The 23,300-nt window shown below is 42.8% G+C and overlaps 1 protein-coding gene across 1 annotated transcript; it reads left to right on the top strand.

Moving 5' to 3' along the window:
• The first annotated feature begins 2,659 nt into the window (after nucleotides 1–2,659).
• On the top strand, nucleotides 2,660–21,619 carry sytl5 (synaptotagmin-like 5). Its single transcript, XM_084544621.1, has 16 exons — nucleotides 2,660–2,907; nucleotides 2,994–3,209; nucleotides 4,818–4,930; nucleotides 5,072–5,192; nucleotides 5,833–5,976; nucleotides 6,266–6,353; nucleotides 6,454–6,583; nucleotides 8,365–8,465; nucleotides 9,066–9,161; nucleotides 14,591–14,769; nucleotides 15,576–15,678; nucleotides 15,767–15,928; nucleotides 16,018–16,126; nucleotides 17,707–17,845; nucleotides 18,453–18,661; nucleotides 20,053–21,619. Exons 1-16 carry the CDS (start codon nucleotides 2,789–2,791, stop codon nucleotides 20,193–20,195), a joined length of 2,172 nt encoding a protein of 723 aa, XP_084400747.1. The 5' UTR covers nucleotides 2,660–2,788; the 3' UTR covers nucleotides 20,196–21,619.
• The last annotated feature ends 1,681 nt before the right edge of the window (nucleotides 21,620–23,300 follow it).

Below are 23,300 nucleotides of genomic sequence, written 5' to 3'. Positions count from 1 at the left end.
GGGAAGTCGCATTGCCAAACAACTGAAGAAGTCATATTTGTGTTAAGCAGCTTGAACCATTTAAAAGAAAAGGTATCTGCAGATCTTCAATATTTCCTCTGTTAAATACCTCACGCCTAAAAGGTGTAGCGAAATCTTTTCAGCTTAAAATGCTGCTATCACTGATGCCATGATGTGCCTTTGGGTGCAAATGAAGCCGCGCTGATGTCTGCCGGTTCATTAGAGCTAATTCATGTAAAGTGAAGGGAAGAGGCGAGAGAAGAAAGGATGAGGATGAAAGAGACTGTAATGAATAAGGACTGAAGGGGGCTGGTGCAAGCTCATGCGAATCCTTCCACTTCATTTAGCTTTTTTTTTTCCCCCCAACGTCATTTACACAAGCACCGGCAGAATTTTTTATTTATTTTTTTGCTCTGTGCCTCATATCATCCTGTACACACTCTGCGATAGTGTTTCTGATCGGTGGGTTTCATTGACAGTGGGGAAAGATGATTTTTATGAAAATTATTCCCAGAAGTTTATTTGATCAGGCACTACAGCTAGACAGAGAATATTATATATGTGTTCAGTTACAGCGTTCAAAGCACATCATTTCTACGAGGCAACGGAATAATTCAGAGCCTCTTAGCTTTTCCACAGCACAGGAAGGAGTGACATTTTCACTGCTTTACACTCTTCCCTGTGGACCATTTATCATGATCAGGACTGCTGTAGCTCAGATGGTGCATCCATTAATCGTAGGTTTAGTGGTTCAATTCCCAGCTCTTCCTGTCCATATGTCATCGTGTTTGAGAAAGATGCTGAACTCCGTATAGCTAATGAGGTTACAGCCGTGCTAGCAACAAATTGAGGCCGCATTCATACACAGCTGTGCTTTGAGCTAAATGCGCGTTTTAACAGAAGGTATCATGGAAGTGCCAAAAACTGCACTTCCACTGATGACCACTTGAGGCATCACAGTAGAGCTCCCCCTGGTGGCTGGCTGCAGTATAGGCCATAAGCTCGACCTTCTCCATGTTAGTGAATGGGACTTGTGTCAAACTAAAACACTACACATTGATTTGATTTTTTCAAGGATGTTTTTTTTGGATAAGTTTCATTTTAGTTAGTTATTTGACGTTATAGAAACAGGATGTGACATAATAGCGACTACCAGTTGCCATGCCGAGCGCTCCGTAAAGACCGCAAGAGTTCCTTACGTATCCTCGGGAAAATAGCGTCAGTTTGGCCAATGCAAGGAAGTGGGGAGACATTCTCCATATATATACAGTCTACGATCCCCATAGGCTACCATGTTAAAATGTCCAACTTTACAGCAGAAATCAGTCTGTTTACAACCTGGTACAAAAAAAAGTCATTTTTTGCCAACTTTAGCTCATTTATGTACATAACTCATCCATTTAAATTACATCAAGGTTTAAATGACACACGATTAAGGGCTTGGTGGCTTTGAGTGACAGCACGTTGCTGTCTAGGTTGTTAGCAGTCCTCAGCTCCACTCATGTTCTGCATTTTTGAGTTATATGGAAATTAGTCACACTGAGCTTAAAAACTGCTGTTCGGGAATCCCATAACCCCATCTTTATAAACATTCAACGGTTTAAATGCCTGCAAGGACAATGTTATTATTAAGCATCTCAGTTTAGCATATTAGCATGCTAATTAGCAGTAAACACAAAGTACGGTGGAAGCCGACGGGCATTAGTTATGACAGTTTGACAGAGTTTGACGTAGTTTGACATTTTCATAATGTCACTGATGCTTGGTTTGGATATTTGTTCACATATCTCTTTAATAAAACAATCCACAAACCGGAGGGGGAAAAAAAATGTATCAGGGTTCCACATCAATTACAAAATGATCAGTTAAAGAATCAGAGGTCACATTTGCTCTACGTACAAATTGACTTCTATTGTAGAGATAACTGTATCGAGGAAAGGAACATTTTTAAGGCAGTCCATCCAAAAGCTGCTAACACATGCAAAACAACTTATCCTCTGGGCATCATGGATATCTCCATCATATTTCTTAGCAACAGACCCAACGGTGGTGGTTTGGCTGACTGAGTGACTCTGCACTCTCTACAGCCGTGGCTCTAGTGCTAAGAACTTTGTCTCTTTGTAGGAAAGCAACCGCCAAATGAGTGTTATGTAGCTGTGTCGACTGGCATTCAGGTGCGCAGATAATTAGTAAAAGTCTTGTCAGGACTTTCAGGGAAGGACAGAGCTTTGCTAATGGAAGCTGAGAAATATGGGCGCTGTGCTCTGAATGTCAGCCCTGGAGCCTAATTGGGAGGTTGTTAAGCTGCTGTGGAGCTGTCAGATGTCTACCAATTATTCGTGCTTCCCCTTGTAATTCTGCAAATCATTGTCTTATTTTAATTAATGCGCTTTAAGCTGGTCACAAATCGGGCACATTAACTGGGATTAACAATGATCCTTACCTCCGATCCGTGAGCATTTCTTTTACGCTGTTTATGTCAAATGTATGTATTATGTTATTGACTTTCCCTTGTGTCTGTTTGAATTTGTCTAGGTCTCCTGAGGCTGTGTCTTGTCTGCCTTCCCCAAGAAAAAGAAGACCAGAAGAGGAGACACTGAAAGGACCACAGAAGCTTTGCAAATCACAAGTTCAGACTATGCCACCGCTAAAAGAAGAACAACCCAATCCTTAGCGGAACAGTACAAAGACACGAGCACTTTGCAACATGATGTAGATCTTGTTGACTTCCTCCATGCAACATATGTGCTTGGCTGATTTTGCTGGCTGAGCGTAGACTGAGGCACCAATGGAGCAGATCGCGGAGGATCTGAACCTCTCCTTTCTGCTGGAACATGAACGAGATATGATCCTGAAGGTGCTGCAGAAAGACGAGAAGCTGAGGAAAAGAGAGGAGAAAAGGATTCGGTGAGGAATTCACCGTCGCCATTTGAGCACTGCGAATATCTCATTCTCTTTCCTCAACATCCTGTTCTCTTGCTTCTGTCCCGCAGGAAGCTGAAGAATGAGCTGCTGGAGATCAAACGGAAAGGCTCCCGTCGGCCCCAGGAGCTGGGGGAGCGACAGTGCGCTCGCTGCCTCAAGACTTTGGGCCTGATATTTGACCGCGGAGATCTCTGCGAGGAGTGTCAGCTGCGCGTCTGCAACGATTGCCGCATTATGATTCCCAATTCGCGCCAGTGGAGGTGTAATGTTTGTGCCAAGATCTCGTAAGTGTGATGCCTTCAGGGGCAAGAACAGTGTTTAGAGGAGGATTGTGCTCCAGGTGGTGGTTAATGTCTCCACATCTTTCTCCGTTTGTCTGTTGTGGGTCTCATGTGTTTCAGTGTTATGATCGCCTATGAGGATTAGAGGAAAAATCCACCCAAACAAACTTTTTAGAAGAACATGCCATCTTTACAGCTATCCTTCCATGTATGTTCTCCGTATACAGCATGTACTTAGTGGGTCTTTCTGCCTAGTGATTTACTGTCGCTGGCTGGCTGGACCACTGGCTTTTCCTCTCAATGAACAGATGCAAGCCAAAGAATTTTTTCCGCACAGTCTAATATTTCTTCTTCTGGTTGTCTCTGACAGCTGTATGATTTATCAGCGTTACTCTGAGCTCTGTTTACGCCAATAAATCTTTTTAATCGCAGCTCAAACAGTGGCTGTTTCTGAATGTTGTGTATCTGGACAGTGTGACAGGCTTCAATGACATCCGACAACCGCCAGCTGTCATCACTGGTGTTAACTGCTGTGTAATGGCGTTTTTGAATAAGCGTTTCTAATATAATTGTGTTTGAAACATAATAGTAAAATACAGTTAACGTACAACGATCAGGCATAACAATATGACCACCTTCCTAATATTGTGTAGGTCTCCTTTGTTGCCTCCAAAACAGTTGTGACTCATCAGATAATGGACATGGTCCTTCTGAGGGTGTCCTGTGGTGTTGAAGGGAGGGGCCTCTGTGGATCATCCCACAGATACTCGATCAGTTTGGGATCGAGTGAATTTGGAGGCCAGGTCAACACCTTCTTCTTATTTTTTTTTTTGTTGTTCCTAAACTGTTTTTGCGTATGTGTCTGTGTCAGGCTGCATCCTGCTGGGGGTGCCTGGTCTGGTCTAGGTGGGTGCTACATGTCTAAGTAACATCCACATGAATGCCAGGTCCAAACATTTCCCAGCAAAACATTGAATTGTCACAAGATGGTCCATGTTATTTACTTCTCCTGTCAGTGGTTTTAATGTTGTGGCTGATCGGTGTACATGTTCTCGGTTTTTGTTTGAGTCTTTTAAGGAGGCATTCAGTTACAGGTTCATTAGAGACACAGTTGACAGTGGTAAATGAGAGTATTGTTACTGTGGCATTAGACTGCATTCCTTTAGATGTGTGTTCCAGACGACGAAGCAAGTTTATTAGCACCGAAGAAAAACTAGAAATCACAACCTTGTAGATATTGACTGCAAAGGTCACGTCCCTTTCGCTTCTCACTGAAGCTGTGCAGTATTTTGTTGCCTAGGAATAGTGCAACATTTGTCTTAAATTGTTATTGGTAACTCCATAAGGCCGATCCCAGAAATAAATAAAGACACCAAGTTAGCCTGAATAATTACACAAAGGCCAAAAGATGACGTCTGTTAGGAGTGAAACTTTTCTCACCTTCCACCCACATGCGTAACCACCAGCAAAAGTCTGCATGCAGAAAATAACCAACTAAAATAGAAGCAGAAGGAAGAAAAAAATAAATGAATTACTTTTCCTCACGAAATGTGTGTGAGTTGATCTGGTATCTTAACGTGTTGCGTTCTAAGTGGTGCACTTATACAACAGGGAGCTGAAGGTGGTGACCGGAGAGTGGTTCCTGGAGGAGCGGTCCAAGCGCTTCGAGCAGGGGGTGCTGAGCAGTGACGTGATCAAACAGACAATCCTGAGCAGCCCGACAAGTGAGTCTGCCCGCTAATGCACTTCAGGCTAGAAGGCTGTAACCCAAGCCATAATGATTAATGTGGAAATGGCATGTTAGGAGAAGGTGTAACAGCAACGGAAATATGCCTATTTTATTTATTTTTTTTTTCCATCATAAGCCACAGAAGAAAAGTCCTCAGAGAACCTGCCGGCCCCTACTGAGCTTTCGGAGAAACCCGACACCCCAAGATCCACCAGAAGCGCCGTACACAATGATGTGGATGGAGCCAAGAGGAAAGGGTGAGGAGAGGACCCAGCATGAGCAGTTGTAGTGTTTACTTAATTGACAACACAACATGAAAGTATGAAATATGCATGACGCGCTGTGCATTGACAGGATGCAGTCGTCTCAACTAACTTCAGTGTTAAGCATTGAGAGCATTTGAAAAGATCAAGTGGACGCTCATTTGATTTCTCAGAGGCCCTGAATGCATTTTAAAATACATTTGGTAAAGGGGGGGAGGGGGGGGGGGGGGGCAGTAATAGGATTGTGCAGGCTATCATCACTCCTCATCTTGGCTGCACTCAGATGGAGCCTGAAGGCATCACAGAGGCATACGGACATAAAGCAGACCAGCTCTGTTGAGCAATGGAAGAAAAGGCATCAAAATATTCACTCAGCTGCTTCAGTTTCAGCATCGCACGGAGCTGAACACTTTTATCACACACTTTAAGTCCGGTCTCAAGATATTTAGTTAGTTACAGGATTGTTCATCCTCTAATGCTGGTGCCTTTCCTCTGCAGGATGCAGTGCGTATATGGGTGACTGACATGAGCCTGATAACGCAGAGAGGCGTGGCGTAATTGCTTCACAATAATGGTCATGAGCGGATATCTCTGTCAACGGACTGTGTGTGTGTGTGTGTGTCCGTATGTGTAGAAGGATGAGGCTTGGGAAGAAAGGCAACCGCTCCACGCTGAAGCCAGAAAATGGAGTTGACAGCGTCAGCGTCAAATCCGCTTCGGAAGGAGATGCTCAAAGCGTCCGAAGCGTTCGCTCTGCCCCGTCTCCACATTCAAACAGGTGTCTACCGCTCTCTAAGTCTACAAATACACAGTCTTAACTATAATTGTAGCAGCACAGTGCAATGAATAAAAATAAATACATCTTCTAAAAGCTCCGTCCGAGTTCACGTGAAGTTCTGATAAAGTTTTTCTAGGCATCTAAAATGTTTTAAATTCAAGAAGCGAGCATTAGAGAAAAGCAAGCTGACTTAAAGCATCTATTATTTTTTAATCAATCTTATGCAAACAGCGCTTCAGCCTGAGGTTTAAACACATAATGTTAAGCTGGTTTTATTTCTGGTTTTCAGGAGCGGCCCTGTTGCTTTGGAGTCCTCAGGGATGCCCACGCTACTCAACAACCTGCGTTCCCAAACTCCCGACAACCGGAGGGTCAGGGTCAGCGACAGACAACAAAAAAACAGCAGCACAGTGGGAAAACTATTCAGATTAGACGATTATCTTAACAGCTTGGGCGTGTGTTTGTTTTTAAATGCAGCCTGATGGAGCGGAGAGCATCACCAGTATACACTCCAGTGACAGCGTGCCTGAGAAGAAAGCTGCAGGTCCTCACAGGACGAACTGTGACGCCCCGTCCATTTCCGTGTCCAGGGCCTCAGTGTCTTCAGGTATCATTACAAGCCCGGCGTCCTGTTTTGCCTCGTCGCCTTCCCTCCACATTGAAGCGACATGACTCCTGTCGTCTCGCGGCTTCACAGCTCACACGCAAACATTTCGATAACTGAGTCACAGTTTCAAGATGTGTTAGAGGCGGCAGATCACCTCAGAGGTGATGTTAGATGGTCTAACTTCACCTGGTGCACAAACACTGCCTCTGACTCAGACTGTTAAGTATCTCGCAAAGGATAAAATTACTCCTTCTGCTGGGAGCACATGTCATGTCTGCCCAAATTACACTATTACCTTACTCTCCGTCGTCACTGTCTTTTGCTCTTCCTTTTGTGTTGAAGTACCCTCCTTTTTTAGAGTGATCTCCTTCACTTGGTCTCTCTCAGTGTCAGACTGTTTATCACTGCTGCTTAGACGCGTGTCAAGATTTTTGTACGGCTCCGATTAGAGTCATTAAAGTCCCGCTGACTCAGGCTCTGCGCTCACGCCACAGTAATCTATACTCTGGTGATTTTTGTATTTCCGGTGAAAGGATAGCTTTTTAAGATCCTAGTACTTTTTCCATCATTTCATTCACTTGTGCCTGACTGAATTGTCAATTAAGGCGGTGTGTCACTGCGGGAGTCCTCAGACTTAGAAGGAGAAGGAGCACTTCAGTGTGGAAGCTGGTAGCTTGTTTACACTTATAATCCATTTTAAATTTCATAATCAAGTTTCCATTGTTTTGCAGTATTTTACGCGTCTGCTCACTTTTCTTTCTGAGAGCACGTTGAGAGCAAATCAGTCTCATGTCTGTGTTTTGAGCACGACGCTGGAGCCTGGAGGTGATTAGCTTTGCTTAACCTAAAGACTGGAAGCAGGGAGGACAGTTACAACTGTCTCTGAAATGTGCCTTCCGGCTCACATCACATTTGTTTGATCCCTAAGTAAACACAGGATTAAAAATGCAAGGCATGACTTAAATTGTCTGTTCTTACAGTTGGATACAAAACTTTGGCCACCCGAAATGAACTGCTATTTCCTGTTACTTAATGCACCTATCATCAGGCATAACATTATGACCACTGACAGGAGAAGTAAATAACACTGACTATCTTTTGACAATGCAGTGTTCTTCTGGGAAACGTTTGGACCTGGCATTCATGTGGATGTTACTTAGACATGTAGCAGCCACCTAGACCAGACCAGACACCCCCACCCCATAGCAATGACACTCCTTCATGACACAGATACGCACACAAAAACGGTTTAGGAACAACTAAAAAAACATGAAGAATGTTGACCTGGCCTCCAAATTCACTAGATCCCAAACTGATCAAGTATCTGTGGGATGATCCACAGAGGTCCCTCCCCTCATCCCATAGGACTCAAAGGCCCACACTAACATTCTGTTACCAGACACCACAGGACACCCTCAGAAGGCCCATGTCCATTCATTGATGAATCAGAAGTTTTTTGGAGTCCCAAGGGAGACCTGCACAACATCAGGAAGGTGGTCATAATGTTATGCCTGATCCATGTACTAGAAAGAATGGATTCCCCTAAATATCTCTGAATTAAGATCCAAAACAGACAGACAATGTTTTGGTAACTCTTAATAGAAAAAAGTCTCTGAACTCGAGGTGATCTACAACAAAGAGGAAAAAACTCCAGGAAAAAAAAATCAATCAATCAAAAACAGAAAGATTCTTAGTGGCTGCGTCTGAAAGCTGTGATACTAAGCACTGACTTATAAGGATATACAAACTTTCTATCTATTCCTCTGCCTCCCTCTCCTCAGATCACAGCCGCTCAGAGATGGACCTGTCAGCTCCTGGTTCTGAACCCAGCGACGATGCCCTCAGTCTCAGAACCCGCTCAGTCCCCGGGCTCAACGAAACAGTAAGCGCCATCCTCTCTTTCTCGCTCACTGCGCGCTGATCACAGCAACAAACTCACCACAATGACAGCAGAAGCCCTGAGTGTGAAATCAACACGGCCTGATTTTACGCTCCGTGCCCCTTTTGCCTCCATACATGTACTCCCCTGTAGTTTATAACCACATCAAGCTCGGGATCTGTGGGCTGTTGAACTCAGAGCGATGCGTCAGATGTGGGCCCGAATGTTAATTTCACTTCAGAGCTCACTTCAAAGAGCGTGATGAGCATCTAAACTGATGTAGGCTGAAAACAGGTGGAGGATGTGCCGGTCAGTTTAAGGCTGCTTTGTTTGTATGCAGCTCCCAGATACAGACACACAAAGGATTTAGTTTCTTTACCCTTTCGTCCATTCATGCTTACGAGTTTACTGTAAACCCGATGACGCTGTGATTTTTGCACTTAAATCGAATCAGCACACTCTGTCCAGACTTGTCTGATTGAATTTATGGAAGCTGCATCCACCCACGCAGCCGCTGCGTGGAAAACTGAGTACAAAGACACTCTGGCCGCCGTCCCAGATGTCATTTTTCTTTTGATTAAACCTGAGCGCTGTCATCCGCAGGAGTTTTCCGATGAGGATGTGGAGGAGGACATCGATGCCCTGATGTCGGCCCAGAGCAAGTCTATCAGCCGACGCCTCAGCAACGCCGTGTCAACGGTAACACCCAAATTAAAGCAAACTAAAACATATCAATAACACATTCTGGCAAGTCTTCTGTTCTCGCAGTACAAACACGCTCATTATTTGTATACACACACATACACCACCTGATGCGTGAGTCAGGTGTGTATGTTCTAGTGTTGACTGTGCAAACATACAGCGAACTGCTGGCCAGCTTGTGTCACGAACACTCTCCACGCTTAGGAAGCCCGGCTGCATTTGCGTAAACTAACTTTACTCAGTTATAGTATGTTAATGTGAAATGTTGCTGCTTTGTCAATGAGAATAACAAGCGGAGGCATATTTTTAAATGGGTTTATAAAGTGTGTGTCCTGTGTTCTTCAGAGGGCACTGACGGCGTCTCTTGACTTTCTTTCTCCTCCAAAGTCAATCACACCATTGTTTCTTTACGTTCTTGTTTTCAATTTCCACGATAGTTGGAGGATAATTTGTGACTTCGGCACAGTGGCGAGGTGGTTAGCACTGATGCCTCACAGTGAGAAGGTCCCAGATTCGAATCCATGGGCTGACTGGGGCCTTTCTGTGTGGAGTTTGCATGTTCTCCCTGTGTCTACGTGGGTTCTCTCCGGGTACTCCGGCTTCCTCCCATCATACAGAGACATGCTGGTTAGATTAATTGGTGATTCTAAATTGGGTGTAGGTCTGAGTGTGAGTGTCTCTCTGTGTTAGCCCTGCGATAGACTGGTGACCTGTCCAGGGTGTACCCCGCCTCTCGCCCGTTGACAGCTGGGATAGGCTCCAGCAGACTCCGCGACCCTTAACAGGAATAAGCGGGTATAGAAGATGAATGAATGAATGAATTTGTGACTTCATAATTATTTATTAGATTCAAATATCATTGAATATGAACCCATCTTATCTTTGCGTTCCAGATTTTAACGTTTGATAAATACCACCTGCCCACACAAAGTACAATGTGTACTGTTTCATGCAGTAAGGTGGAGGGAGATGCCGTCAGCAACGAGCTGGTGAACATAGTAAAACGTTTAGCTGCTAAGAAGCTTGAGTTTTTGAGATTTTGTGAACACTGGACAGACACGACTTCAAAAGAAAACGGCTCCATAGGGAATAGGGAAATATTTCTGAACACATTTAACTCAACTACTGTTGTGTTTCTGTTATTGTCCGTGTGTCGAATGTGTTATCGATTTCTATCTCAGAACAGAGAATGCCATTCATCAGTGCAAAGACATCTTGACAACAGTCACAACAACAGACCTTCACTGCTGCTTGAATGTAACAGCACCACGTCCTTCCAGAGACATAATAATCTCCATTTATATAAATATTTCTTTGCGACTGCCTTCTGTTGCGTGCTTTGTTAATTGTCGCAAGTAACAGGCTCAAGCCCCCCCCCCCCCCCCCCCCCCCCTTATAATCACCACTCACCACTGAATTTAAATCTTGGGCTGGGGGCACACATGATGGATATATCACATCATGTTCACATAAACCCAAAGCTATCTTCAAAGTTTAATTCAATATTATCACATATTACGTTTTAGTTTGACCTGATGTTCCCACGTTCACTCTCGACAGGGTAATTTTGTTTCCAGAGATCGCCTCGCAGCCAAATATAAATTAGTTTTGCAGGACATGCAGTCATTCAAATTGCCTAAATAACAACCTTGCTTCCTGACTCAAACCATGTTTACTGCTCAGCTTGTATACCTGTGCACATGAGCGTGTAATTTGAGAGTTGCTTAGGTAAACAGACGAGAGACTTCCTGCCTGTCAGCAGTTTATCTTTCTGTTATGACAGCCGTCACCGAGCTGATGTTGGCAGTGTGAATGGAGGGGGGACGAAGGTGATGAGGGACATTATGCAGATAGCTGAGTCCATGACAGAGTTGAGCTTTAATGCACTCTACCTGCTGTTATATGAGTCACAGCATGGAGGATTCAGAGTTTTCCACAATTCTGCATAAAAATGCCTCAAACATCTGCGGATAACAATAACAGCAACTAAACGTCTCTGCAAATAAGTCGTCTGCTGCGGCCTGGAGGGATTTTAGCCCATTCCTCGGTACAGAATTGCTTCAGTATTGAGATGAAACTGTCTGCTTCAGGTCCTTCCACAACATTTCTGTTGGATTAAGGTCAGGACTTTGACTTGGCCATTTAAATCAGATTTATTTTATTCCTCGTTATCCATTCTTTTGTAGAACGACTTGTGTTCTTGCGGTTGTTGTCTTGCTGCCTAACTCAGTCTCTCTTTAGATTCAGCTCAGGGATGAATGTCCAGACATTTTCTTTTAGAATTGGCTGGTACAAGTCAGAGTTTATTGGGTTATGGCCAGCCATCCTGGCCCAGATGCAGCAACACAGGCCAAAACAAGAACATTATCATCCTGATGCTTCACGGATGGTGTAAGATGTATTTTTTTCTTCTTCTCTGAGTAAAAGCCTCTCTTTTAAACCAAACAGTTCTACTTTAGTCTCATTTATTCACAAAACGTTTTCCCAATAGTCTTCTGGCTTGTCCACATGATCCACAGATGGACGGAAATGTACTTTTTGGAGAACAGTAGCTTTGTCCTCGCCACTCTGGCATGTCACACATCATGGTTGTTCAGTGTTCTCCTGATGGTGGACTCATGAACATTAACATTAGCCAATGTGGGAGAGGCCTTTAGTTACTTAGAAGTCACCCTGGGTTCCTTTGTGAGCTCTGTTGACTGTTGCGCGTCTTGGTTTTGGAGTGATCTTTGTTGGTCGACCACTAATGTGGAGGGTAGCCGTCGTCTTAAATCTCCTCCATTTGTTCTCCATCTGTCTGACTGTGGATTTCAATCTCTTTATAGATGGTTTTGTGGCCTTTTTCCAGCCTCATTATCAACATCACTCTTTTCTAAAGGTCCTCAGAAATCTCGTTTTTCAGTGCGATCGTACACTTCCACAAACATGTGTTGTGAAGATCAGACAAATCTCTGATTTTTTTTTTTTTTTTTTTTTTTTTTAACGACTCCTGAGTCTTATTAAATGAATTGGTAACACTTCTGAACAGCTGGACGCTAATTTAGCCTTGAAGTTAACTTGTAATCCTAGAAGTCTGTTTACTTTTGCATCTCTTTTCTGAGTAAACATATACAGAAGTATGATATTTCTGTTTCATTTGTTCGATTGGGTTCTCTTTGTCCACTTTCAGGACCTGTGTGAAAATCCGCGGATGTTTTCAGTCAGTGTTATGCTTTTAAGTAGCACACACTTGCTGAATCACCGTGTGTGCACAGGTTGCACAGCAAGAGTCACATTTACAGTATTTTTTTGTACAAAATTTGAGTGGATGTTAACAGGTCAACAGCCATGCGAGACTAGTTTGGCACGGTGCTGCTTTTAAACTAAACGCTAACTTCCCAAAGCTAGCGAGCTGATGTTTAGCAGGTGTAACGTTTACCGTGTACATTTTCATAGTTTGACATTCTTATGTGTGAATATTTGACAATTGTATTCGAGCTGAGGCAAAGGGTCAATAAGTTATTCCAGTTTCTCTGAGGGCAACACGATTATCTGTCCCATATATTAATGCAAACTAATAGTTGTTGAGACGTCTCGCTTAACCCACAAATGTGAACCTCGTGATGTCAGGCTACTAGAGGAAATAACAGTTACATGTGCATAAGAATTTCGCCGATGACCATTCCTCTTCACCTCTCACTATTTGTGTCTTGAGCATCTATGCTGACTTCACAGCTGATTCCAGATGAGTTGTAATCTCTGCACTTTCCTCTTGATAATCTCCATGGTAACCGTGTGTAATGGGGTTTCCTGGGCGTGCTGCTGGGAGTTGGGGCCTCTACCACTAACACATCCAAGAGCTTAGTTCTCTCTCTTGTCCTTTCCTTCTTCTCTTCCCTGCTTCTCCTAAATGAATCCAGTCTTCCACTCCGTGCTCTGAAAGAAGGTGGGGGTACCTCAATATCCCCGACTCGGATGCTGAGACTGTAAGTCTCCCCTTTGACGTTTGTGCATGCATTTATATTCACATCATAGGCCAAGCCAGGGGCATGAATATTACATGCAGCATGTAATGATAACATGATATATATATATATATATATATATATATATATATATATATATGTACAGTATATAGAGAGATCGTTCCTGAGCATATTCTGATTCTGAATATCTCTGCATGTTCACTGTGTGTGTTGTGTCTTTTTCTAATGGGATTGAAGCCTAATTCTATGTTCCTCACATTAAACTTGCCACTTAACACGCTGGCTTGCTGCAGGAACTAATTGAGGTGCTGTTTCCTGCAGAAAAAAACACAGCATGACTCAATTCTGTCTTCTCGGCTCCTGCGTTCCCTGGACAGCAATAATATTATCAGTGCATTATGACAGTTTAATCCTGTCCAGACCTACAGCAGTCATGTTTCCCTGCGCCCCAAGAAATGCTCCAGAAATAATTACCTGCAGTGTTCGTTAAGTTTTGGAGTCTTTTCATCACACAATAGGTATTGTGAGGGAGTAAAATGTGGCTTGTGACATAAGATTTTTGCTTGTTTTAATATGACAATCTGTGAAATGCAGGAGGTTCGCATTAAATTTCTATGCGTATAAGATCACATGATTGCCAGCTTTCGCTCTTCCTACTTCATGCTGCTTACCATTGGGCTTTTTATTCATATTCCTATTTATTCTTTTGATTATATACGTTTCTGTTCTATTTCCTCTCATTTAATCCGGAGCAGTATTAATTTTTTTTTATGGCTTGCAATTAGAGCCGTGTCAATTAGGCGATTAGCTGAGTAGCTCGCCGAACAGCAAATTATTTTCAAAAATAACGTTGCTCCAGATTCTCAGTTTTGATGTTTTTGCTGCTTCTGTGCGTCTTATGTGATCGAGAATTCACTGGTGTCTTCGGGGTTTTGGAGTTTTAGTTCTACAAAGCAGTAATAAAATAATAATAAACTAATCCTGAGTTAATAATACTGAGAGAAACTACAGAAACGCTAAATTCCTCATGGAAAGCATTCACTAATCACGTCATTTATTGATTAAAGAAATAATCTTCAAATGCATCTCTTAAGGGGAATCGGCCCAGTTGAACATCTTGTCATGTGTCACAACATTTCCAGCTTCTGTCATGCAGTCTTTACAGTCCTTTTCTAGTTTAATAATTAAATGTCCAATGCCAGGGGATGCCTTATTTTCTCGATAGAATACGAACATCCTGCCTCTCAATCATATAATGTGTGTAGACCTCCAGCAGTAGTGATTCATGCCCATTCATGCTCATGAAGGACAGAAGCAGTTTGATTTCTGCTGTATTTCATCAGCTGTCTGTCACATGTTGCCGATGCTGTTGCCGTCCCGCTTGCATCACTCTGTTTCTCTCCTTTTGTCCTTTAACCTTGTCCCCCCTCTCATACCTGCGCCTCGGTCTTGGACTCACAGAGCAGCATAAACAGCATGATGAGCATGTACAGCGAGACCGGTGACTATGGCAACGCCAGGGTGAGCGGCGAGATCCTGCTGAACATCAGCTACAGCTACAAAACCGGCGCTCTCAACGTCCTGGTGAAAGAGTGTCACAACCTGGCCACCGGGGACGAGAGGAGGCAGCGCACGGACGCGTAAGAGCCGACACACAGAGATGTCCCGATAATGCGCGTGTAAAGATCATCTGTTCATCTGTATTTGCAAATAACAGCTGACATTTGCTCATTTGACGGATGCAAATCAGTCTCATTGGTCCAAATTGAGTTTGGTGCAAAAGAAAAAATGATTTTTTAGATACGCCTTTCTGTCCAAAATTATTGTAGTATTGCATTTGAGCCAACAAACCACCAACTTCCCATTGAAGTCATTATTTTTACATGTGTTATATAACAGTGCACTCTCTGCTAAGCCACATTTTATGAGTCCTGTATAATGGCTTTTAATATGAATTATAAATAGGCTGTGGATTTCTCTATTTTTGAGCACCAAATAAGATAACAGAAGATGTTTTATAATATTTTATCTTATTCTGCAGCGGCAGAATTTTTAAATAAACTGATCAGAAGAGTCGGCAAGTCGTAGGGTTTTAAAAAGACTTGCAGATGTTGACACTATTTCACGTTATCTCTAATTTCTGCTTCTTTAATCTTAGCTTACTTTCTATAGATACTTCCTTTATTTATTCTGCTTGTACATCTCTTATACTACTCTACTATACTATTCTTATTCCTGCTCCGCCGAACAATATCTTGCTTCTGAAAGAAACAGGAATATTATCAGTCATTATTTGTTTGATTTTAGTTACTCTAACTTAAAGTTTGAGCTCTAGTATGTGGTGAAAGGAAGCAGATGAATCTAAAATAGCATGTTGTTTGTATAAAGAATAACAAATAATGTTTAAATCACGGTATCCTGACTGTTTCGCCTTTTTTTACCGCAGGTACGTGAAGACTTACCTGCTGCCGGATACGTCACGACAGAGCAAGAGGAAGACAAGCATCAAGGCCAACACCATTAACCCCGTGTTCAATGAGAATCTGAGGGTTCGTGACGGAAAAACTCAACAGGATGTGAATTCAAAGCTCTAACGCGAAGCAGCGTTAAAAAATATGTTGTTGTTGTGTTTTCCAGTACGTGATCAGCCACTCACAGCTGGAGACTCGAACCCTGCAGGTGTCCGTGTGGCACCACGACCGGTTTGGACACAACAGCTTCCTGGGAGAAGTGGAGCTGACCTTCGACTCCTGGGAGTTCGATTCCCAGATAGAGGAGTGGTACGCTCTGCAGCCCAAGGTAGGAGCCACAATGAGTGTTCTTATTCACGCCCGACGAGCTAGTTGTGAATGTTGTTTTTATGTATTTATGTATTTTTTTGCGTGTAGGTGGAAAACAGCATAGACTCCACGATGCAGTATAAAGGAGAACTGACTGTTGTGTTGAAGTACATACCTGCAGAGAAGAACCTCATGCTGCCTCTGGACCAAGTACAAGGTACATTTATATCTATAATGACCATTATGGTGTATGTTACATATAAATAATAAGGTATAAAAATAAATACCTTACTCAATTCTTATTATTTCACATCATTTGATATTAAATCTATTCTTATATCAGCTCTTAATTGGAGTTTACACTTAGTGAAGCCTCCAACTCAAAACCCCAAACTTCAGCTGTGTTTGTTTTCTAAAGTTGCGCGGGTTTGAACAGTGTTTGGCTGCACAGCGTGACATTGTGTTAATGAGCGACCCACCAGTGAGTTGCTGATTGTTAACAAGGATAAACATATATTTTAACCCAGTTATATCTAAAATTATCTGCATCCAACTCCCATCTGACCTGGAAAAAAAACTGTTGAATAGCATTCGTACTTTCTCTGATTTTTACGACAATTATTGCAGAGGGCTGCTGCTGCTAAACTGCCGCGTCCAAATGCCTCTGTGCACTGACCTCCTGCTCGTTATCAAATCCAGGATGTTGCTACTTGTGGGTGAAGCTCTGCTCTGCAAAAAAATAAATATAACGAGATGAATAGGACTTATTTACTGTAGCACTGTCTAATCGCGCTCCCATTAAGAAGAGCGTATCATTTGAAACTAGATAATTGAAGGATAATGAGCTGAATCTCTTTGTTACTGGCTAATTAAGATGAATAAAATCAAACTAATTGTTTATTAGGAAATGAGAAACACATGGGGTTTTTTTTTCTTTGTTTCAAACAGACAAAAGGATAAAAACATAAGCACTCATAATTAATTCATTAGCCATTCATCTAGCATTAGCTGCAACTAGTAAACCCTCTAGAAACTGTGCCTCAGGCCTCTGAAAGTACAGCAAGTCCTGCAAATCTCTAACTGTACTCTTGCACCAGAACAAAGCCTTTTGTACTGACCGCCACGTTGCCGACGCTGGACTGTGGTGATATTTTGCGAACTCATGCTGCCGCCTCTGGGTTTGAGGGCAGTGAGTGTGAGTGAACAAGAGAATAAGAAGGCTGGATTTGTCTTCGCTAGCATCTAGAAGGTCTCTGCACCTCTCACGTCTCCATTTGTGAGAGTCTGCCGTGAAGAATTCAGAGCTAATAACTACAAAAGCAGAGTGAAAGGGGAGAGATACTGCGCACATTCCTCATTCTCTAAGATACATTAAAGCTTTACTGGCATTTATTTCGAACAATGTTTGAGGTTCTTTTAATTAAAGTGGTTGTGTGTGATGTTGTAAATGTAATGCGCCCTCAAGTATCTTGCAGAAGAGATCTTAATATCACTGAAGATTATTGAATTACTAAGGACTGAAGGGTCAATTCCCTAAAAGCATGCTTTATTGCACCACTGCTCAGGTTAGACCCCTTTGGGCTGTCATAAAATCCACAGGGCATCCATGACACCTGAAAGTAGCTCATTCATTCTTCGTTTAAAACACATACATGCTCATATGTGTGAGATACGAGGTACACGTTCGCTTCGTGCACTTCACCATAAACTCGTCTAGATCCGTAAGTGCTAAGTAAATGAACCTGAACATGTGCGCTGATGGCTGTTTTTGCTGTCTACTTCCTTTCCCTCTCACAGTGAAGAAGAGTTTCCTGAAAGGCAAGAAGACGAGCAGCTTCACTCTGCCTAAGGGGGGCATGGTTGAGCTGCTGGTCAAAGGAGCGAAAAATCTAACGGCTGTCAAGTCCGGAGGCACTTCTGATCCTTTTGTGAAAGGGTGAGACGCTCTCTTCAAGTTTAGAAAAATGTTTGAATGGAGGAGTCAGAGTGGGAACAGTGTTTCTGAACTGTATTATTAACAGTTGTGTTAATAATGTGAAAATGACACACGCAGAACGGAACTATTTTAGTCTGAGTGAAATAAAATCAAAGGATATCTAAGTGTTTATCCACCTACATGGATGTAGGTGGATAAACAGCTAGATAACAGGCTCAGACCTGTAAGAGCCCCAAACCTTTTTGTGTCTTTCTCGATCATTTTTCTCTGTTTGTTGCGATGTTTTTGCAGATGGTTTGTCTCTTTGTTGTTTTGCATGTTTGTGTCTCATTATAATCACTTTTTATTACTATGTAATTGTTTTTGTAACTGTCTGTGGTTGTGTGCAACCCTGTGAGCCATTTTGCAGCTCTTAGTGTGGGTTTTGTGTCGCTTCATTTGCTTCCTGTTTTGTTTTTAGAGCCTCTTTAGTTTTTTTAATTGACTTTCAAACAAGAAATGCCTTTTCATACAGATGCTCTGCCCCCGGTAACTGTCCAGTCATCTGTCCATGATTCTTAGTCGAGATGTACTTCTGAAACAAGTGACATTGTGTAATTTCCCCCAGATACCTCCTCCCTGACAGTAACAAGTCAACCAAGCACAAGACGGCGGTGGAGCGACGCTCCGTGCACCCACAGTGGAACCACACCTTCACCTACTGCGGCCTGCAGCCAGGAGACCTCAACAACGTCTGCCTGGAGCTCACTGTGTGGGACAAAGAAGCTCTGGCCAGCAACGTCTTCCTGGGAGGAGTCAGGCTGGGAGCTGGCACAGGTAATGTTGTCTCGTAGGAAAGGAAAGAAACCTACGAGAAAAGCATGCATATTTTTTTTTTTTTCCTTTTATAAGGTCAAAGTCATGTACAGAATTGCAAACAAAGTGGAAAAGTCCTGATTTTAATGGTTCCCAACCGGCCTTAAGCGTTTATACATGTGCACTTGTCAGTCTGGCCCGCTCTGTAACAGTGCCACCCAAACACTAGTCAGCGCTGTGTCTTTTTTGTCAGTCAGGTTAATTTTCGTTTCTACTGCCTGCTTCACTTTCAACAATGGCAACTGAAACGTGAGTCATACAAATGTCTGTATCTCTAAACCTCCTCAGTTAACCTAATCGATTCTTTACTGATCCAAAACAATCAATTCGAAAATTGCGGAGATGGAGAAGCAGCTGGAAATACTAAAGCGGAAACACGCTACTACCAAGCGGACCAATCACAGCTCTTGCACTCTGCGTCGCCGTGGCACGTGGTTACATTTCTGGGGAGGTGCAAGGTCAGTTACGGCGCTCGGGTCTGCGTAGGGGTCTGTGCTGTCCCCGTAGCCTCTGTGCCAACTTAACGCAGAAGTCTAAACTACCTATTACTCAGACTTCAAGGAAGCTGATGTCCTTTAGTGTTTATCTAGTGCACAAATTTACTGTTGTAGCATAAACACCTTCACCTGTTAAAATAATTTCCAGTTAGCTTAGCATAAAAACTGAAAAGAGAGGTCATGGTTCAGTCCACGGGCTGAACAAAAACCAGCCCACGGGAACTCTCAGGTTTTCAAATTGACACAATGTCCTTGTATAAAAAATTGACTGAACAAGAGATGCTGCAGGTGGCGTAGAAATAGGAAATAGTCCAGCAGTTACCTACTCACTGTAACTTTTAGTCATGATTTATTCATTTTTATGTGGATATGAAGGAAATCTGAAAATCTGTAGTTTATTCCCCCCCTGTTAAGCATTCATGATAATCATTTAAGTCATACCTTTTCCCATATGACAATATGTGGCAGTAATGTGCAATATTTGTGATCACCTGAAGACCGGTGGCCACCATCCAAGGACTGCAAATAGAAATTAGCTTTTAGCTCCAGCTGCTATAATAAATGCACTGTGCATTGTCCCTGTTTAATACATAATATGTAAACATAACGTCTTTATATTGCTACAGCTGAGTTTCAGGGTATTGTCGTTTATTATTTGCCCAATCTATTGCACGTTTGTACTGTTGCCTGCCCGTAAAGGTTTAGTTATTATCATGTTAACTAGCTATTAATTCATTAGATCTACAAACAGGAGTTCTGAGGGAGTGTTCTGTGTTGAGGGAGCGTTAATGTCCTCGGGGCTCTCGAGTCGCTGTAACAAAGTCAAACAAATGTTTATGTCTCTCTCCCCTCAAGGCAAAAGCTATGGGAACGAGGTAGACTGGATGGACTCATACGGGGAGGAACAAAGGCTGTGGCAGCGCATGATGGAAAACCCAGAAGTCCCTCAGGAGTGTACTCTGATGCTGCGATCCAGCATGCGCAAGCACAACACATGAGGCGGGCCAAAGCACAGACAGAGAGGATAAAAGAGAATAACAGAGGGAGAAGAGAAAGAAGTGGTCTGAGGGCACGAGGAAAGAGCTGGAAAAGTGGAGCGATCAAGAGGAAAAAAAAAAGAAAACAGTGAAGGGTCCAAGACTCGAAAAAGGAACAGAGACCATCCCTCTCACTACATCTTTCCGATTCAGATCCCTTCTCCTCTCCACAGCAGCCGGTCATGCCTTACACTCTCATCCACTCGTGTCCCTCCAAAGCATCTAGTCTTGACCCAGCACTGCTCTTTACCGCTGTTTATGTTCTATGTAACTTACTGTAAATCCACTGAATAAGCACACAGTGACTCCTGATGTGTCCTCATCCCCGAGTCATTTCTGCATGTAGTCACAGCCGGCGGAGACCATTTGTAAGGTGATAGGCAAGGCACTGATCAATTATATATATATATATATAAACATTCCCTTTGGTAAGCACACCAAGCTGCATCCCGGTCCGAAGCACACGGTGATGCTGAGTTTCATCCCATCGTAAACATTTGTGCACAGAGGTGGAAACTAACTAATGCTGGTACTGCTACATCACTGTAAAAGAACTAATCTGACTTCTCAAAATCAGTGCTCTTCAGTGGCCATGATTCCTTTATAAAGTTAATTTTTGATAAAGAATTAAGAGTGTTGCAGCACTGTGGAGTGTCTTCTGTGAAAGGAAAAACGAATGACTTTTAGGACTGCAGCTAACTGTGTAGATTGCTTTTTTTTATTGCTCTAGTAAGTTTGTGAAAACTGCCTTGTCATGGCAAAGCTGTAAACAAGTTTATGTCGTCCTACCAACAGTATAAAACAGAGAAAGCACTTAATTTAGTAAATCTACGATGAAATAAAACAAAGAAGAAAACCCTCATTTGAGAAGTTACATTATATATCTGCTGGAGGGATCGTTAGCACTCATTTTTGCAGACATTCATGGTCCCAGATGATGTACCACAAGGAACCTGATGTCCTCTAACGTTTTGAATGAGTGGTCTCCGATGTGCCTCTCCTCCTAAGGATTGGTAATCTCCACCATCTGGTCAAGTAGTCTCACATGTAGTAGACCAACAAAAGATTCCCACTGTATGCAAAAATACAAACTGAAACGAACACAACTAGAGTTGTAGGGTTTCTCGATGACGTTTCGCCACTCACCCAAGTAGCTTTCTCAGTTCTAAAAGCCTGGTGGGATGTTGGGGTAGAAATAGGAACATCTTTGGGTGTGGCAGACCTGAAAGCTGCATGACTAGGGTGTATTACCAAGACCAGAAAAGACTAAAAACGCGCCTGATGGACGTCAGCAGGTTGCACCAAGAGGACAGTACATGCTGTCTTTCAGAGCCGGTCAACATAAATGGTATTCTGTGCTCCCAATGGTTTACTTCATGGACACATCACTTGCCAAATTTGACTTAATTTATTGTCACACGACACGCCCAGACACTCTCCTTTTATCGTGCAGTCTGAACCTCCTGCTCCTTTATATCAAATGTGTTGCTGATTTATTTTTAGTTGATTGATGAATTTAGTAAAAAAAAGTTTACACGTGGCCAAGACAGTACTGGAAGTGAGTTATTTTCCACCCCTGGTTGTTTGAAAAAAATAAATTAAAAATAAATCTGTGGCACGAAGCTTCAACAGATAGCCTAACTTAGATTAGCTTTGATGTAAATTTACATGACACTGTATCAGTGTGATAATAGAAAACTGCATGGTGTTAGATAAAAAAAAAAAAAAAAAAACAGAGGTAGAAGAACAAAAAGGATACGCAAAGCACTGATACTGACATCACGTTACACCTAGACAAGAAAGTGTGATGTGAAGTGCGTTCCCAGGAACCCTGAGATGTGTGTTGTGTGTGTTGTAGAGTGAGTCAGCACTGAGGCGAGCGAGCTGCCTTCATCTTAAGGTTGGGGGCTAATAATGAGCCGGTGACAGTCAGACGGTGACCTTGTCCCTGTCGCCCGGGGCTCTACGATCCACCGTGATGAATCACACAGTTCACAAAAAATACGATTCTCGATGTAAACCCCTCCGTAGAACCATCTCTCATGTGGAATGCCAAAAACTGTCCGCTTGTCCTTGGGTAACCGTCTGCTCTGAGCTACCAGAGCGGACATCTTCACACCCGCAGTAATAGTAATAATACATGTGTTCACTGTCCAGCATACCTGAGCTCGTGCAATACCTGATTACTGAAGAAACTCTTGATGTACAGCATGTACTATCTCTGTTGTGTCTGGTTTCCATGCATCATTTTTAATGTCCCAAATGTGTTACAAGAATATTTTGAAATAAACACATCTTTCCATAGAATATATGTTGTTTTCGTTGTTGTCATTGGCGTTTTTTTACTCTTTTTGCCCAAGGGCTTCAAAAATGTAAACCCAATTAGTTTGAGAACACAAACTACAGCTACAAAACTACAAAGCATAGCCTGGATGAAGAAATTGGTGGAACATTTAGAGTTAATCCTGTAATTGTACTGGTGTTAAGGTCAATCAGGACACACAGCTGAATGCATAAAAAGGTCCGTCTCAGAGACATCCCAGGGTCAAGAACAACCCGTGATCGACTCTCCCATTTAAGAGCATTAGTTTGTGCTCAAACCAAGGATAAGACTTTTTGTTTATCCCCCACATTCTCGTGCTATGAGCTTTAAGAGCATCAAGGCCAGCTGCACCGTGTGCTCGTTGACATTATTGGATGTCATTGCCGAAGCAAACATGAGTAATGGGAGCATTGAAAAAAAAAAAGTTCAGGCCAGCGCAGCATTCATTTTTAGAGCGTCGCATGCGTCACAAGTGCCGAGTTTCTGTCTGAAGCAGCGTTATCGCCGGCTTTCGTCGAAAAAGGCTCGTAGCCAGCAGGTTTTTATGCCAGTAATGTGAACACAGCATTACAAGCCTCTGAATGACGTCCAAACCAAAAGCTAAAGGTCAACTGAATACGGGGCTTTGTCATCGCACTCTATCAGGAACAACTATGACGGCGCTGCTGTTGGACCTGTAACCAGCATTCGTTGGTTATCGTATTTTTGGACAAAAAATACTGAGAGTGTAGAGGCTGTACTGT

The sequence above is a fragment of the Chelon labrosus genome, assembly GCF_963514085.1.
Source record: "Chelon labrosus genome assembly, chromosome: 5".
In the NCBI taxonomy this organism is placed as follows: domain Eukaryota; kingdom Metazoa; phylum Chordata; class Actinopteri; order Mugiliformes; family Mugilidae; genus Chelon; species Chelon labrosus.
Note: the sequence above shows the minus strand (reverse complement) of the source record. Positions and strands in the feature narration are given on the sequence as shown.